This window comes from Arvicanthis niloticus, chromosome 2 (genome assembly GCF_011762505.2).
Source record: "Arvicanthis niloticus isolate mArvNil1 chromosome 2, mArvNil1.pat.X, whole genome shotgun sequence".
Lineage (NCBI taxonomy): Eukaryota > Metazoa > Chordata > Mammalia > Rodentia > Muridae > Arvicanthis > Arvicanthis niloticus.
In genome coordinates, this window is record NC_047659.1 from 62,933,846 (window position 1) to 62,953,734 (window position 19,889).

Genomic DNA, 19,889 nt, shown 5'->3' on the forward strand with positions numbered 1-19,889 from the left:
ATATTTGACAGTAATGGCCATTTCCTAAGAATCTCAAAAGAATCTTTAAATTGTGTTTCCTAGGTACCAATGAGTGACTTAAGTACCACAAGGTGAATGACTTAAACGATAAGAATTCATTTTCCCGCTCTGGCCCAGATACCAGTGGCTCAAGCAGTCTCCCAGCCGATCTGCTCCCCTCTGGAAACTGAGTCCGGAGGCACCCTAGGGAGGGCACAGACCGCAGAGCTGCAGAGGCACCCAAGAGAGGTCAAGGACCTTAGAGCTGTAGGCATCCTAGAGAGGACACAGCCTAAAGAGCAGCAGAGCAGGGGACACCATATCCTGAAGCATCCTAGAGGAGCAACTACATTCATAACAGCAAACACCTAGCTGGTCAACCACTGTGGAGACTCCATATCCTAAAATATCCTAGAGGAGCCACTAAACCCAGAACAGCTGGAGCTCAGGATCATAGAGTCATCCGTACCCCGAGGAGTTCTGATACAACCAAGATAACTGGAAAGGCAGACTCCAGTCAGAACCAGTGAGTGCGAGTAGAACTACAGCTAACCAAATGCCAAAAGGCAAGCGCAGGAATGTAAACAACAGAAATCAAAGTTACTTGGCATCACCAGAACCCAGTTCCCCCACCATAACAAGTCTGAACACCACATCACACCACAAAGGCAGGACTCAGAATTAAATCACTTCTCATGATGATGATAGAGGACTTTAAAAAGGACATAAACAACACTCTCAAAGAATTTGAGGAGAACGCAGGTAAACAGATAGAAGCCCTTAAAGAAATGCAAAAATACACAACCAAACAGGTGAAGGAATTACAGAGAACCATCCAGGATCTAAAAATTGAAGTAGAAACAATAAAGAAATTGCAAAGGGAGACTACACTGTAGATAGAAAACCTAGGAAAAAGATCAGGAGTCAAAGACACAAGCATCACCAACAGAATACTAGAGATAGAAGAGAGAGTTTCATGCACAGAAGATACCATGGAAAACATAGACACCACGGTCAAAGAAAATGTGAAATGTAAAAAGCTCCTAACACAAAACATCCAGGAAATCCAGGACACAATGAGAAGACCAAACCTAAGGATAATAGCTATAGATGAAGGTGAAGACCCCCAACTTAAAGGGCCAGTAAATATCTTCAACAAAATTATAGAGGAAAACTTCCCTAACCTAAAGAAAGAGATGTCCTTAAATATACAAGAAGTCTACAGAACACCAAATAGACTAGACCAAAAAAGAAACAACTCCCGTCACATAATAATCAAAACATCAAATATACAGAACAAAGAGAAGATACTAAAAGCAGTAAGAACAAAAGGCAAAGTAACATATAAAGGCAGACCTATAAGAATTACACCAGATTTCTCACCAGAGACTATCAAAGCCAGAAGATCCTGGACTGATATCGTACAGGCCCTAAGAGAACACAAATGCCAGCCCAGACTACTATACCTAGCAAAACTCTCAATCAATATTGATGGAGAAACCAAAATATTCTATGGCAAATCCAAATTTACACAATATCTTAGCACAAACCCAGCACTTCAAAGGATAATTGGTGGAAAACTCCAACACAAGGAGGGAAACTACAACCTAGAAAAAGCAAGAAAGTAATCTTCCAACAACCCTAAAAGAAGGTAGCTATAAAAACATAACACCACCACCAATAACAAAAATAACAGGAAACAACATTCATTTTTCCTTAATATCTTTTAATATCAATGGACTCAATTCTCCAATAAAAAGACATAGACTATCAGATTGGATATATAAACAGGACCCAACATTTTGCTGCATATAGGAAACGCACTTTTGAGAAAAAGACAGACACTACCTCAGAGTAAAAGGTTGGAAAACAATCTTCCAAGCAAATGGCCCCAAGAAACCAGCTGGAGTAGCAATTCTAGTATCAAATAAAATCGTTTTTCAACCAAAAGTAATCAAAAAAGATAAAAAAGGACACTTCATATTCATCAAAGGAAAAATTTACCAAGAGAAACTCGCAATTCTGAACATATATGCTCCAAATGCAAGGGCACCCACATACATAAAAGAAACTTTACTAAAGCTTAAAGCATACATTGCACCCTACACAATAATAGTGGGAGATTTCAACACTCCACTCTTAGCTGTGGACAGATCGTGGAAACAGAAACTAAACCCAGACACAATGAAACTAACAGAAGTTATGAACCAATTGGACTTAACTGACATCTATAGAACATTTCATCCTAAAACAATATACCTTCTTCTCAGCACCTCATGGTACCTTCTCGAAAATAGACCATATAATTGGTCACAAAACAGGCCTCAACAGATACAAAAAGATTGAAATAATCCCTTGTACCCTATCAGATCACCATGGATTAAAACAAGGGAAAGCCCACATACACGTGGAAATTGAACAATGCTCTACTCAATGATAACTTGGTCAAGTAAGAAATAAAGAAAGAAATTAAAGACTTTTTAGATTTAAATGAAAATAAGGACACATCATATCAAAATTTGTAGGACTCTATGAAAGCAGTACTAAGAGGAAAAATCATAGCTCTAAATGCCCACAAAAAGTAAATGGAAAGAATGTACATTAATAAATTGACAGCACACCTGAAAGAGTTAGAACAAAAAGAAGCTAATATACCCAAGAGGAGTAGACGGCAGGAAATAATCAAACTCAGGGCTGAAATCAACCAAGCTGAAACAGAAAGAACTATATAAAATATCAACAAAACCAGGAGCTGGTTCTTTGAGAAAATCAACAAGATAGACAAACCCTTACCCAGACTAACCAAAGGGCGCAGAGACAGTACTCAAATTAATAAAATCAGAACTGAAAAGGGAGACATAACAACAGAAAGAGAGGAAATTAAAAAACTTATCAGATCCTACTACAAAGGCCTATACCCAACAAAATTGGAAAATCTGGAGGAAATGAACAATTTTCTAGATAGATACCAGGTACCAAAGTTAAATGAGGAGCAGATAAACTATCTAAACAGTCACATAACTCCTAAAGAAATAGAAGCAGTCATTAAAAACCTCCCCACCAAAAAAAGTCAGATGGTTATAGTGCAGAATTCTATCAAACCTTTCAGGAAGACCTAATACCAATTCTCTTCAAACTATTCCACAGAATAGAAACAGCAGGAACAATACCCAATTCGTTCTATGAAGCTACAATTACGCTCATACCTAAACCTCACAAAGACCCAACAAAGAAGGAGAACTACAGACCAATCTCTCTTATGAATATTGATGCAAAAATACTCAATAAAATTCTCGTGAACCGAATCCAACAACACATCAAAGCAATCATCCATCATGATCAAGTAGGCTTTATCCCAGGAATGCAGAGAAGGTTCAATATTCAGAAATCCATCAATGTAATCCACTACACAAATAAACTCAAAGAAAAAAACCACATGATCATCTCACTAGATGCTGAGAAAGCATTTGACAAAATATAACATCCTTTCATGTTAAAAGTCCTGGAAAGATTAGGAATTCAAGGCCCATACCTAAACATAGTAAACACAATATACAGCAAGCCAGTAGCCAACATCAAACTAAATGGAGAGAAACTTGAAGCAATCCCACTAAGATCAGGGACTAGACAAGGCTGACCACTCTCACCCTATCTATTCAATATAGTACTGGAATTCCTAGCTAGAGCAATTAGACAGCAAAAGGAAGTCAAAGGGATACAAATAGGAAAGGAAGAAGTCAAAATTTCACTATTTGCGGATGATATGATAGTATACTTAAGTGACCCTAAAACTTCCACTAGAGAACTCCTAAACCTGATAAACAACTTCAGTAAAGTGGCTGGATATAAAATCAACTCAAACAAATCAGTAGCCTTCCTATACTCAAAAGATAAACTGGCTGAGAAAGAAATTATGGAAATGACACCCTTCACAATAGTTACAAATAATAGAAAATATCTTGGAGTGAATCTAACTAAGCAAGTGAAAGATTTGTATGACAAGAACTTCCAGTCTCTGAAGAAAGAAATTGAAGAAGATGGAAAGATCTCCCATGCTCCTGGATTGGCAGGATTGATATAGTAAAAATGGCCTTCTTGCCAAAAGCAATCTATAGATTCAATGCAATCCCTATCAAAATTCTAAATCAATTCTTCATAGAGATAGAAAGAGCAATTTGCAAATTTATTTGGAACAACAAAAAACCCAGGATAGCGAGAACTATTCTTAACAACAAAAGAACTTCTCGGGGTATCACCATCCCTGACCTCAACCTATACTACAGGGCAATAGTAATAAAAACTGAATGGTATTGGTACAGAGACAGGCATGAAGATCAATGGAATAGAATTGAAGATCCAGAAATGAGCCCAAATACCTATGGTTACTTGATCTTTGACAAAGGAGCTAAAACCATCCAGTGGAAAATGGACAGCATTTTCAGCAAATGATGTTGATTCAACTGGAGGTCAACATGTAGAAGGTTGTAAGTCAATCCATTCATATTTCCTTGTATAAATCTCAAATCCAAGTGGTTAAAAGACCTTAACTTAAATCCAGATACACTGAAACTAATAGAAGAGAAGGTGGAAAAGACCCTCGAATACCTAGGCACGGGGAAAATTTCCTGAACAGAACACCAATGGCTTATGCTCTAAGATCAAGAATTGATAAATGGGGCTCCATCAAATTGCAAAGCTTCTGTAAGGCAAAGGACATTGTCAATAAGACAAATTGGTAACCAACAGATTGGGAAAAGATCCTAACCAATCCTATAACTGATAGAGGGCTAATAGCCAAGATATATAAAGAACTCAAAAAAATTATACTCCAGACAACCATATAACCCTATTAAAATGGGTACAGAGCTAAACAAAGAATTCTCAACAGAGGAAACCCAAATGGCTGAGAAGCACCTTAAGAAATGCTCCACATCCTTAGTCATCAGGGAAATGCAAATCAAAACAACCCTGAGATACCACCTCACACCAATCATAATGGCTAAGATCAAAAACTCAGGTGATAGTAGATGCTGGTGAGGATGTGGAGAAAGAGGAACTCCTCTATTGTTGGTGGGATTGCAAGCTGGTACAACCACTCTGGAAATCAGTCTGGCGGTTCCTCAGAAAACTGGACATAGCATTACCTGAGGATCCAGCTATAGCACTCCTGGGCATATACCCAGAAGATGCTCCAACATATAATAAAGACATATGCTCCACTATATTCATAGCAGCCTTATTTATAATAGCCAGAAGCTGGAAAGAACCAAGATGCCCCTTAACAGAGGAATGGATACAAAAAATGTGTTACATTTACACAATGGAGTATTACTCAGCTATTAAAAATAATGAATTCGAGAAATTTTTAGGTAAATGGATAGGTCTAGAAATTATCATCTTGAGTGCGTTAACCCAATCCCAAAAGAACACACAGGGTATTTACTCACTGTTAAGCAGATGTTAGCCCAAAAGCTTGGATTAGCGAAGACTCAACCCGCAGACCACATGAAGCTCATGAAGAAGGAAGACCAAGAGGGGATGCTTCAGTTCTACTTAGAACGAGTAACAAAAATGCTCAAGGGAGCAAATATGGAAACAAAACATGGGACAGAAACTAAAGGAGGGGCCATCAGGAGACCATTCCACCTGGGTATTCATCCCATGTACAGCCACCTAAGCTAAACACTGTTGTGGATGGCTGGAAGTGCATACTGTCAGGAACATGATACAGATGTCTCCTTAGAGATCTGCCAAAGACTAACACACTCAGAGGATGATGTTCAGTTAACCACTGATATGATCAGGGGTTTCCCAATGGAGAACTTAGAGAGAGAACTGAAGGAGAAGAAAGGGTTTGTGACCCAGGAGGAAAGCAACAATACCAAACAACCAGAGCCCCCCAGGGTCTAAACCACAAGCCTGGGGACACATAGGGAGGGACCCAAGACTCCAGCGGTATATGTAGGAGAGGATGGCCTTGTCGGGCATAGGTGGGAGAGGAGTTTCTTGGTCCCATAAAAAATAAACACAAAGTGGGGGAGAATGTGAGTGTGGGGAGGGGATAGTGGTGGGGTAACTGCCTCATAGAAGCATGAGGAGGGGGATAGGATAGGAGGTTTCTGGGTGGTGGGAGGAAGTGGGCTAAGGGATAAAATCTGAAATGTAAATATTACAACCAATTTTAAAAAGGAGAAAAAAAAGTTGTTATAACCAACATCTTTAAGAAAATGTCAGCCCCCTAGGGAAAAAATTTTTTTTCTTGATACTAAAACTTGTTCTGAGAATTGTATATTGCAGAATACACAGCCTTGGTGTATCTACTCATCAAGCATACTGAGCAGACCTGCCCAAACCTCCAACGTCCTGGAATTCCATCTGGATTCAGTGAAGACACAGCTTCAGAGGCTTATCAACTTATTCTTCCCCCCACCCCTCTTCTAATATCTCAAGGCCCATAATCAGCTTAAAGAAGTTAAAGAAGAGTCAGCGCCCCTATTCCCTGGGCTTGGGGACTAATGTGGTTAATAATGGTCTGTCTTTCTAGGGAGAAGTAGTGGTTTTGTTGGAACAGGGAGGATTAGCTAGGATTTATTGCAAAGCCATAACCTATTGGTAGAAATCTGTATAATGAATATCAAGATGAAGTTATAATTTCTTAAATGGTACAAAATTTACTTTGATTTCAAATTTAAGGTTTTCATTGGTATGAGCTTCTTATTAATATAAAAGTGAGATGAATATTGATACTCTCATGTGTATTGTGCCTGTATAACACATTTAGGAATACAAGGCCTAGACCCAGTCCTTCTTTAATTTTTTTTAACTGATTTGGGACGGTTAGACTATGAGTTAAGGGACTATAACAAATTCATGGCTTTGAGTTTATTGTTAGGAGGTTTCCCATATTTTATTTAGAAATAGCTGAGAGGAGTTAACAGACAACAGTCCAGGTTACCTTACATGGATAGTTGGTTTTCAAAATATCAGAAGTCCATAGAATTGACGTTACAAATATTTATATATAATGTCCATTATGATTAGAGAACTGTCTGCTCCTGACAGCTTCCTGTCATGGATTCAAAGAAGAAATTGAGCATCCTTGGAGTTACTCCAGTTGTGTGGTGACAGCTACTAGGCAAGAATTGCCTCTTTCCATCTACAGACAAATTACTTTCCAGAAAAGAACACACATGCAGAATAGTCGACTGATTATATCTGCCTAGACAGAGTAATCAGCCCTTAATAATCCTGCATCACTAAGGTCAGTCAGATGACTCTGGGCCAGAAGGCTGAAGATTTGATGCTCCAACATTCGGTAGTATAGGGGCTTTTCAGGAGTTCAGAGGTCTCTATAAATTGGCTAAGTTTTAGAAGCTATGTTTAGTGCTTCCTATAACTTCAGTTAACTCAGTCATTCTGGATTTCTGACGGGGTTGAAGACCTGTAGTCTCATAGCCAACCCTGGCCATTTACTTTGAGAGAAAATATTTTCAGCTGACATTCATTCTAAAGCCAAAAAAAAAACAGGTTCAAAACTAAGTGTTTTAGTTAGGAGAGATTCAGAGGTTCTGGTTAGTCAACAAAATGATGGACTGGATATTAGGACTATCTTGTACCTCACTGGTACAATTAGGAATAAGTATGCTCTAATTGTATTTTGAGAGAAAAGTTTTACTTTAACAGGAAGAGTGATATGTAGGAGGAGCTAAGTGGGAAGGAGTACTGAGAGGAAGAGATGGAGTAAGGGGAGAAGATGAAGGAGAGGAGAAACTAGGTGATGAGAGAGAAAGAGAGAAGGGGCATGGAGGCAGATGTTCACATGTCTCCACCAGTCAAAGATAATTTTCATATCTAGGTTGGGTATTGGGCTATGCTTCTGATTGAGCATTACCAAACTTATAAAGCCTTTGATTCACATTAAAAAAATTGTATAAAAGCAAAAAGGAAAGGCGGGGTATGGGACAGGGGCTTTCTAGGGAGAGGAAATGGGGAAAGGGGATGGCATCTGAAATGTAAATAAAATATAAAATAAAATTTAAAAAAAGAATTCATTTTCCCATGTTTTCAAAGGCGAAAGATTGAGATCACACTAGGAATGGGATAATTTACTACTCAGGACTCTGAAAAAAATCTGTACCATGCACCACCTAGATTCTGAGAATTTATTGGCCTATGTGGAAGGTTTTTTTTGTTGTTGTTTCTAAAAGCATCAATTCAATCTATCATCATTTGCATATAGCATTCCTCTGTGTGTACCTTTTTCTATTCCTTAATTTCTCTTTATAAAGGGGTCACATTATAAACTATTTTTGCATTATTATCTCTGTTTCTTAGTAAAGTTACAGGCTTAGGTAGAAGGAATCAAGACTCATGTCATTGTTTTCTAGGGGTAAGCAAGAGAAATACAGTAATTTCTACTGTAAAAGTATGATGAGGTGTCTTCTTGTGTAAATTTCTACTCCTTAGAATTGTATTCTGACAACCTCTGTGAAAATCTTCATAACTCACTCTGGTACTGAAGTTCTATCAGGTTTCTTCCTGCACTTACTAGCCATCCCTTATTATTTCATAGCATGGCTTATATCTTTATAATGTAGGTCTTTACCATCCTACATAGGCTTACAGATTTTCCTTAGATGTTACACTGACTTGCTGTTGGAAGCAATAAGGAATACACTCACGTAGAAAGCAAACATGAGTGAATGGTGTTTTTTTTTTCAGGGGTAACCACATTGTCTAGATGTGAAAAACATATTTCTCTTTCAAAGAAGAGAAAGCTGTTAGTAACAAGTCAGTGGATATGAAATAGATAATCAGGTCAAAGCCATCACTTCCATTATATCCATTTTACTACTTGAATTTCCATCCTTTCCTCCATTGCAGTGTTTACTTTGACCAATATACCTACAGAAGTTGCACATTCAGTGTTATTTACATCTTTATTGCAAAACACTGGAAATTGTTCTGTATGGGACATAGTCTACCAGAGATGTGTGACAGCAAAACTGCAGATGCTATGTTCTTTATATATTTGAAAGTAATATGAGACTCAGAAGGTACATACAGGGCTGAAGAGATGACTCAGTTGTTAACAGCACATGTTGCTTTTGCAGAAGACCCAGATATAATTCCCAACATCCACACTGAGGTTCAATACTATCCATAACACCAATTCCAGAAATCCAATTTTCCCATTACATATCTGTGTGGATACCAGGCACATAGCACAGATATGCATGAAATATTAACATTCAAATGATAAAGTAAAATAAATAAAAAGGATAAATATACATTCAAAGTTCATTATTTTCTTTTTCATAAAAAAGATAAGGGACCAAGTATAATTCTGTCAATGAGAATTTAAAACTGAAAATCCTGCAACAACATGGTCAAGATTTATAGGTATTGCAAGAGGTCAAGATGGTCAAGACTGAGACTGGAACTCAAAGAATGTAAAATGAAGATATATACACTACACATATCAATGTGCACTGTTGTAGAGTGTACAGATTTCTATTAGCGCGTGCGCACACACACACACACACACACACACACACACACACAGTAATTCTGGTTAGTAATTTGGGTTAAAGAAATTCTAAGTTTGAATTACGTCTCATGACTGGCATGAGTGAGGATCTAATTTCAATCCCAGACCCTAGAGAAAAACAGGAGTTAATGAGATAGAAAAGAGGAAATGAAAAAATTTATGAGTTCTGCTATAACAAAATTGATATAAATTTTGTTTTCCAATTTACTAGTTTATGAACATTATAAAAGTGTCAAGGTAAAAAATAGTCATGTTTAATTTCTTCTATGAATAAAAATACATAAAGACATTGAAATTAGAAATATTCTTAACATTAATATTTTTTAGTATTGAAATATTAATGAATAATGAAAAATTAATATTCTATTTTAATATAAAAATTTCCATTTCTCCTTTACTAATATTTGCCTCAAAATTGGATTCAAAATTTACTAAAGTAATTTATATCTGAAATATAGTATTTTTGTTTCAAACTGTGAAAAAATCCTTTGAGTCATCCTGCTTTTGCTTAATCTGTCAATATATACAGATAACTTTTTGAAGAGATTGTTCTATTGATTCTAATCAATACAAACATCTCTAGCTTTAACCTACATATACTGCACTTAATTGAATATTTTTATAAAGAAAACACTATAATTAGTAGGACTAAGAGTAAGTTTAATAATTAAGTTAGAAGAGATCAATCAGAAGAAAAGTATAAGTGTTAAAAAAGAAAAATTGTGACTACAAACCCAATATTGAGAGCAGAATATCAGAGATTCTCAAAATTGAACTTTTTTCTCTGTACCCAGTTAGTGTTCTAGTATTTTATCAAGCTAAACATTTGGTAACACTCAGAATCAATTCTCAAATAGAAGAGATTTCTTTAAGTGTATGCATTTTTTCCTATACTTGCACTTGCTACAGTTATTTGAATCTACCACAGTCTGTTGAGTCTAGAGACTAAAATAAGTATAATTAAAAGGACTTTATAAAATAATATATAATTGAAATATATATGTATGTACATAAATGCATAAATGCAGTAACAGTTAAAATACTGAATTGGAAAGGTAAAAGGAAGGTGTAAATAAGATATTTTGAGAGAAGAAAGGGAATGAAGAATGTTGTACATATATAAACATCATCAAAATAAAAAACACAAGTAACTAGGATAGGTAAACTTTATCAGCCTGTGAACAGAAGACGTGATGATATAGAAAGACCATTATCAGGAGGAAACTCAGAAGTCAACATTGAGAAGGGCAGAAAATACAATCAGAACCACAATTGGTGTTAGGACAGAAAGTGTGGCGAATGAGAAACAGCATCAAACATGAACAAAAATCAAGGACAAGTCTTTGTGCCTAATTGTATTTCATGTTTTATCCTGCTACATAAAATCAACTCAACAAAATTGTGTTTTACATTGCCTCTTTGCTACATCAACTTATAATCCTCATGCCCTAAGAAGCTAGTATATTAAACATTAATAAAAACAATATTTTATTGACTTCTAATTTAATGCAAACTATGAAAATAGACTGGAGACCTCATTTACTTTTGATTATCTGAAACCACTTTCTTTCTCCACAACTTCTTCATGGCATTTTTCACCTCTGCATTTCTCAGTGTGTAAATCAGAGGATTGAGCAAAGGTGTCCCAATTGAATAAAATATAGCTATCATCTTGTCCATAGGAAATGTTGTTGCAGGGCGTGTGTATATAAAGATGCAAGGTCCAAAGAACAGGATGACCACAATAATGTGGGATATGCAGGTGGATAGGGCTTTCCTCCTCCCTTCAGCACTGTGGTTTCTTAGGGAACGAAGAATAATGACATAGGAGACCATCAGCATGAGGAAACTCACTGTACAAATGGCCCCACTGTTGGATACCAGAAGCAGGTTGATCATGTACGTGTCTGAACAGGCAAGTTTCAATAGTGGCTGCAAGTCACAGAAATAGTGATCAATCTCATTGGGACCACAGAAGGGTAAACTCAAGGCCAGAAATATCTGAACTAATGAATGCACACAAGATCCCACCCAGGCTATGGCCACCAGCACCCCACAGACTCGGCGGCTCATGATGGTCATATAGTGCAAGGGCTTACAGATGGCCACATAGCGGTCAACAGCCATGAGGATGAGGATAAAGATCTCCAGACAGCCAAAGAAATGAAATGTGAAGACTTGGATTATGCACTCAGTGAAAGAAATAGAGGCCTCCTTCAGCAGGGAATCCACAATTGTTCTTGGGGCTATGGTTGTAGAGAAACAGGTGTCAGACAAGGATAAGTAGAACAGGAAGAAGTACATGGGACTCCCAAGAGCCTGGCTTGTCTTGATGGTAGCAATGATAAGCAAGTTGCCCAGTAATGTCCCCATGTAAAAAAGTAAAAACACAACAAATAGGATTTTCTTCCTAAAAGGATCCTGTGTCAAACCAAGTAGAATGAATTCAGTCACATTGTTACTCAGCCACATTGTTTCGCATTAGTGGTCAGAAATGGTTAATGTGAAATACTATATCTGAAAAAAAAAAGACATTCAGTTTGAAGTTTATATGTGATGTTATGCTAAGCAAAAGTAACCATATTAATGATAATTTTTACCTGTAAATTTATAAGTAATTCAACACTTCTTTCTGAAGTTTAGTGACCATATATTTGTACTGTTATGAGTCCCAAATATGGTTAGAAATGGTTTACCATAGAACTTTATAAGATTGGAAGCAATTGAAGAAGACAACTTCTGGTCTCCACATATGGGCAAACACATCACCACATCACCACATCACCATGTACACCAACACCTAAAATGCAGTATATATCTAATTATTTTAGTGATTTTTCTAATGTTAGATCATATTCTAATTCTGACTTTGCTTAAAATTTTACCTAATGTGTATAAAACGAAGAAAATAAGATCCTATTTTATTTTTTAGAAAGCTCCAAGACTTAAATAACTGGAGAATCAGCACCAAGGACTGTAAAACAATATGTTCTGTTTAAACAGTTCTGGCATCCACAAAATGAAGATTTTCAGAATCTGCTGTGGTGTTTTATGTGGATAACCTTGACATTTTTACATACCCTTGATAAAAATCTATTCTGGATGTCTGTACACATAACCCTATGTCCATTTCCCCTCCAGAATCCTTACAAATTTTTCAGCAGGTTCTGAAAGGCACCTAATGTGAAAACTCTGTTGAACTGGCCCTGAAAACAGCAGTGCTGGAGAGACTCTATGTTGGCTTTAAGAGATCCATGCAGGAGTTAACAGATGAAGAGCTGATGACATTGTAAATGGTAGGGAAGAGCTGAATGAAAAACAACCCAGAAGATGGGGAGAACCGAGAAAGTAGACTAGAATGTGTGGTGACTCTTGCCATTAGAAGCATCACCACTTTTCCATGCCCCTATCTTTTCTAATTCAGCTATACTGCTTTCCTATCTTTAAGGGAATCCCCACACTCTTTGTTTTCATGATGAGCTTACCATTCTTACTGAAAAGAAAAATAGTTTTTTTTAATTTATTCATAGAATGACAGATTATTTCTCTAGGAGTTTTAATCTTTCCCACAGTAAAAAACAGTATTATTCTTCTCTCCTGGTGAAATGATATGTGGAAATCAGCTTGCCTGAGGACTCATTATGTACTCCAGAGATCTAACCTAGTCATTGCACACCAGGTTCCTTAAATAGCGTGAAATTTACATGCAGTTATTCTTCCTTTCAAATATTCCTAAGCAAAGGACATAATCATTTTATATGGGCAAGAGTAAATCATAGGAAATTTCAGTAGAAAACAAAAGCGAACAAACAAACATGCAAAAAGAAGTCAAGAATACCGTAAGAAAACTGATAAAATCAACTAACCTGGGCTCACAGAGACTAAACCAGCAATCAAGGAGACTGCATGGGTCTCTGACCCAGGCCCTTTGCATATATGTACGTTATAGTTGTGTATCTTGGATTTCTTGTGGAACAGTGGGTGCAGAAACTGTCTCTGACAATTTTGTTTGCTTTAAGGACCCCATTTCTCCTACTAGATTGCCTCATCCAGTTGTAATATGCATGAAGGTGCCTACTTAATTTCAATTTGACTTGCTATATTTGGCTGATATCTCCCTTCTGAAAGGAAACAGAGAACAAGTGTATGGGGAATCAGGGGCTGCGAATCAGGGGGGAGAAGAACCTGATGTAATACTTAAAAAATTAAGTAAAAAATAAAACAATAAAGTAAAAAACAAATAAAATAAACAAAGTTTGACTGGGGACAAATTCTGAGGAGGAAAAAAAAAAGATTCTTAGCCAAAAATATTTTTAGAATTTTCCTTCCTATTCTCATAGCACTTTTCTCTCACCTTTAGCATATATTTATGTTTGTGTCATTCATTCATGCTATTATGAAATAGATTACATATTGAACATATTATGTTAGTCTTTTGTTTATATTAATTCTGAACATTCTCTGAAATTTAGTGGTTTATTTTCCAGATAAATCTCAGATGTGAATAAATTACAAATTATAGTCTCATGATATTGAAGAAGAACTGTAAAAGTAGAGTATTCTATTCGGGTTTGTCAGTTAGAGATGGAAATACCATCCTCCAGAAGACTGTCACTAGTCTTTGTTAACCATCCTCTGTTGATAAGACACAAAATCTCCCCTCAATTTCTGGTATCTATAGCTCATGGTAATATCACATCATGTACCACCACATCAAAAATAAAGTACTGGGGTATTATCCTGCACACCCCTGTGTCAATAAACTATGGTCAAGTTTAACTTCTGTAGCACATCCTGGTCTTCTCACTATGGTGGCTTTTACACAAGTAGTTCTTGCATAAAGCTTTTGCCAACACCAACGAAGGATTTTTGCCTAAATGTTTTTATTTCACTTGATTTTCATTATAACAGTAAAGTTTCAAAGTGTTGGGTTATGTTTTCTATACCTTGCTCACAGGATGTAAAAGTAATTTTATTTAAGACTACAAATGTGTTTAAAATACACTGAATTAACCTGTGATTGGAATTTGAGCTCAAAAAGCAAAAATCTGTCACTTACCAGCTGGAGGGCTCAGCAAGTTAACACCATTGTCTGTCCATCTCCTTTTGAAGGCATTTTTCCCTTAGAGTACTGGGCAAATGATATATATTTGCATCCCAGAGGGAATTTTTAACACATAACATATCAATATTCTAAAAGAAATTAGTCCCCAAAGTTATCATTATTTTTAAATGAGACACTTGAATGATATAAGTTCAATTTTGAATTCTATTTAGCCCACAAGAACATCAAAGTAACCCTTATCTCACTCAGGAACAAAATGGAAAGCAAGGTCTGTGGTTAAAAGCTTCAAATATAAACACACACACACACACACACACACAAATACAAGTAGATGATGAAGTCAGTAGAAAATAGGAAATAATACAGTTAGTGAAAAAAATAGGTAGTGAAAGAATATTACTGTTTCCACAAGTTTCTTAAGCTACACTCAAGGTGTTAGTAGATAAACCTTTGAGCTCCTATAATACAATGAGTCATGGTATCTTTTTAAATTTATTTTATTGTTTACTTAAGTTTTATACAATATATATTTGATCATGTTTTCCCTCCAGAAAACCCTTCTGATCCTCCCAAACTCCCTACTCAGCTTCATGTTCTTACTCTCTCAACAACAGAAATTAAATATAACCAAACAAAAGTTAAATAATACATGGGTTTTTTATCTTAGCCATTCTGATTGGTGTGAAGTGAAATCACAGGGTTGTTTTGATTTGCATTTCGCTAATAACTAAGAACTTAGAAAATTTCTTTAAGTGCTTCTCAGCCATTAGTGAATCTTCTGTTGTGAATTCTCTGTTCAGCTTTTTCCCCTATTTTTTAATTGGGTTGTTTGCGTTTTGAGAGGTTAACTTCTTGAGTTCTTTATATATTTAGGATATTAGCCCTCTTTCAGATGTAGGGTTAGTGAAGATTTTTTCCCTATCTGTAGGTTGCCAACTTGGCCTATTTATTGATGGTGCCTTTTGCTTTATAGAAGCTTTTCAGCTTCATTTATCAATTTTTGATTTTAGAGCCTGAGCCTTTGGTGTTCTGTTCAGGAAAACCCCTGTGCCAATGAGTTTGAGGATCTTTCCCACTTTCTCATCTATTAGAGTTCTTCTTGAATTGGTCCACATTTTTGGGAATGAGACCTAGAGTGTGGTTGATATATACAGTGACACTCTATTTGAATAAATGGATTATCTATTTGCCAATTAGCATCAGTTACATATAGCTTCTTGTTTAGAATCAGTCCTACGGTTTTTGAAAGACACCATTACCTTGGATTAGTATACCATTTGTGGCACCTACAATTGTTTCTCCTTTTCCTTATAAACCTTTGAACTTGAGGGGAGATGTTTAGGAGTAAGTGTTCAAAATATTCACACTCTGTATTTTTTTTATTTCTTTGAAGTTGTGGACCTCTGTATTAATTTGCATCTACTGCAAAATGTAGCTCCTCTAATGAAGGTTGAGCAAAGCACTTTCTATGAGTACCATAATATGTTATCAGGAGTCATTTGATTACTATGTTTCTTTAGCAGAATAACATTGATGGGTTTTTCCCCGTGGCCTATGGCCTACTAGCCTCAGGTTCTTAGCCATTTTACTAGTGTCAAATATAAATTCCATTATATGGAGTGTCCCTTAAACCTATTTTTTAAATTTGAAATAGTAGTTGGCTAATCCAATAACATGTGGGTCATTATTGTACTTGAAGGGAAAGTAAAGTGATACTATGAAAGTAGAATCAATTCCCTGGTTTACAGACATGTTCTTCTAAGGACTTCAAGATTTATACTTAAAATTATTCTGAAGAACAACATGTACAATAAAGAAGCATCTAATTTTGTATCTTTTCTATTTCATTTTATTTGTTTCAATAACTACTTTTTCTGGTAAGTAAGAAGTGGTATCTCAGGTTAAATAATCATAAGGAAATAAAACCCTGAGACCTATTGTCCCTATGGTACACATAAATGAAAATTTCAGTAGACAGATAAATATACTTAAAATTTTAACTTTCCTGCTGGTAAGATAGCTTAGCAATCAAAACAGCATGCCACCAAGTTTGACAATCTGTTTGATCCCTGAGACCCAAACAGTAGAAGCAAAGAATAGTCTCCTGAAATGTCATTCTTTGACTTACATATTATGAAATTATTTGTGACACACTTTCCATAATCTCTCAAGCATGTGCACACACACACACACACACACACAAATACACAGACTCACACACAAACAGTCAAACACAGACACACATACACACACAGACTCACACATTCACACGTACACACACACAGACTCACACTCAAACACACAGACTCACACACACAGACAGAGGGAGGGGGGCTATAAATAAGTATAAAAATGTCTAAAGTATAACTTTTCAGTCAGTGCTGAATAACTTCATTTGGAGGTTAAAAAATCATAAAACTGGGTGATGTCTCTCAAGCAAAACAGTTACAGAAAGAGTGAACCAACAGTGATATGTTGGCTTTTACCAACATTTAAAGAATTCCCAAATTGACACAAGAGTTCTGTTAAAGAATTGTGATTGTGACAAAAGGTTGGAAAGATTGCTCAGTGGTTAAGAACACTGGCTGCTCTTGTAGAGAATGATGCTTCAATTCTCAGCACACACATGGCAGCTTACACCTGTCTGTAATTCCAGTTCCCAGGCTTCTAAATTCCTCACACAAATATGCATGCTGGAAGAACACCATTGAACATAAACTGATAATGAATTATGTATTAAAAATAAAGTTTAAAAAGAAGAATCATGATTAAAAGTTTGTGATGGGATAATGTAAATGTTGGAATGTCCTCATAACAGATGGGAATGTCCTAATGATGTAGTGTGGATGGAAGTATCCATAAAGAAAATGTCCTTAGTTCAATCTTTGAGGGAATTTGTAGTTTTTCTATATAGTATTTAAATATTTTGCAGATATATCTCTATCTCTATCTCTATCTCTATCTCTATCTCTATCTCTATCTCTATCTATAACTTGTTTAATGATGATGACAGTAAGCTTTGACAGAACTGTTTCAATGGATTCTGGTTGTTTACATCTAACAACATTTTCTTTTCATTTTGGATATTTGAGATCACTTAGGATGGTTTATTTATTTATTTATTTATTTATTTATTTATTTATTGCATTTTGATTATTTCAAAATAATTCCATTTTCCTGTCAGGAAACATTTGATTGCTATGAATAGCATAATCATAAGCATTTTAAAACATATCTCATAGGAATGCAATTCATAGACTGCAGTACATGGTCATACTCAGTTGCTTAAGGTGATAGTCATATATTCAACAAGAAAATTTTGTCTATGGGTGAGAAAGAAAAAATGCCAGAATATTTGTAACTTATGTACTATGATGAAATGAGTGACTTTGTGAATACTATATTATATTTTTGTTATTCTAAATCTATAAACAGATGAATTAAAAACACATAACAATCTTGAACTCACATTTTCAGGTATATTTTTAAATGTGAATTGGTCCAGGTCAACACATTTGGAATATTTCTTAAACACTAAAATAGAACAAGGTCCTTGAAAAAATAGTTTTTTGAAGCTTAAAGTCTTACTATTATTCACAAAATTAATAAACCTATGTGATCCAGAAAGTTAAATATAATTTTATGAATTATAGTTATATAAGTGAAAACATTTATTTGAAACTTCTGTTACAGTCTTTAAAATATACATTAATTACAGATGAATTGCCAAAGCAAACAGAAGCATAAAAATGAAACTTTTTAAAGTTCTGTTTGAAGCATCATAGTTATTTCTTACCTACAATGTCACTTGGGAACTTAAAAAAGATGAACAGATGGCTCTCCCTAACCTATCTTTAATAAACCTGTGCTTTAATAAGCCTTCTAAAGTCAGACTCTGCATGCAAAATCTTTAATCTGTATAAGAATTTTAAACTGCATACTTAAGAGCTCCCTAATAAAAGAATTATTTTCAGAGTAAATTATAATTTAAAATCTACTAATTGTCAGATGATCAAAAATGAGTGGGCATATGCCAGTTATTTCTCAGTGGCATTATTTACTGGACCTCTAAACTGTATGCAGGTGATGCTCATGAAGATACATTTTTCAAACCAATCCAATGTACAAAAACCTTAAAATACATGTTTCAGCTTTTGGCATATTCTGTAGGGGAAGGGCAGAAGATTCCCCAGAGATGTACAGCACACTGTGGTCAGTATCTTCTTCCAACATGGTCTCTTAGTCTCCAAAGCTGATGCAATATTTTAATTGTTGGCAATGCTTGCTGCCAAAAACATTTCTCTACTAACAGCCACTGTTGTTTATCAACTCCCCAGTGATGGCTTCTTGTAGCCAATAGTTTTTGGCAAGATATGTCAGAGTTGGGCTACTAAAAATGACTCCTACAAACAGGGCCAATTCCCCAAACATAACTAAAGATTCTCTGCACTCATTATGCTGGGAGCTTTGTATGGTGTTATGTCTCTAGTTCTGTGTCTTGTCAGTTCTGTCAAAAATGCAGCTTATCTCTTTCTCTCCATTCATGAAACCATGCCAACCCTGTTTTTACAATAACTGCTTCCTGAGGTGGCTTTTTTTGCTCTCCTCTCATCTAGAACATAATGCATCTCCACCCTCATTCAAAACTTGTACATTCCTAGGGCTTTCGTATATATTTAAGACAACAAAGAACATCTTGTAATTTATACACATTTTTTTCTCAAACTTAAGTTGTTATTGAAGTCTTTTCAATAAGGATATCCTGAAAAAGCCTCAGGCTATTATCAATCTTGACTTCAACATTTGATAGTTTTAAATTGAAATGCCTACATACTGTCATTCATATTCCACTGTCTTCAACAAAACAACTGCACATGTTGCTATCATTTTCATTATTCAAAATAAATGACACTATTCATACTAGTCATAGTGATTTGATTTGTTGTTACTCTAGAAATATATATTCTGTGATATTGATGAACACCCTACTTGTAACTTAAATGTTTTATTTTGTTTTGATTTTTGATTTTTTTCTGTTTTGTTTTTAGTTGTTTTTTTTTTTTTTTTTTCTAGACAGCGTTTTTCTGTGTAGTCCTGGTTGTCCTCGAACTCAGAAATCTGCCTGCCTCTGCCTCCCAAAGCTGGGATTAAAAGCGTGAGCCACCACTGCCCAGTGACTTGAATGTTTTTAATATTTCTTCAATGTGGTCATACACCAAACATTAACCAGATCAATATTCTTATAATAACAGTATTAACTTATTTTCCAACATT

General features: G+C 35.6%; 1 protein-coding gene across 2 annotated transcripts; it reads right to left on the reverse strand.

The window, feature by feature from the left end:
* Positions 1-8,920: 8,920 nt before the first annotated feature.
* LOC117703804 (olfactory receptor 4C16-like) lies at positions 8,921-14,722 on the reverse strand. 2 transcript variants are annotated; one of them, XM_076929071.1, is made up of 2 exons: positions 14,610-14,722; positions 8,921-12,067 (listed from the first exon to the last, which is right to left on the reverse strand). In XM_076929071.1, exon 2 carries the CDS (start codon positions 12,020-12,022, stop codon positions 11,090-11,092), a length of 933 nt encoding a protein of 310 aa, XP_076785186.1. In that variant the 5' UTR covers positions 12,023-12,067; positions 14,610-14,722; the 3' UTR covers positions 8,921-11,089. The 2 variants fall into 2 exon arrangements, with proteins under 2 accessions (XP_076785186.1, XP_076785185.1); XM_076929070.1 differs by lacking the exon at positions 14,610-14,722 and adding an exon at positions 12,151-12,345.
* Positions 14,723-19,889: the final 5,167 nt, after the last annotated feature.

Bases quoted from the DNA above. Each gene is read 5' to 3' on its own strand.
- LOC117703804 (XM_076929071.1), bottom strand. From the start codon at position 12,022: ATGTGGCTGAGTAACAATGTGACTGAATTCATTCTACTTGGTTTGACA.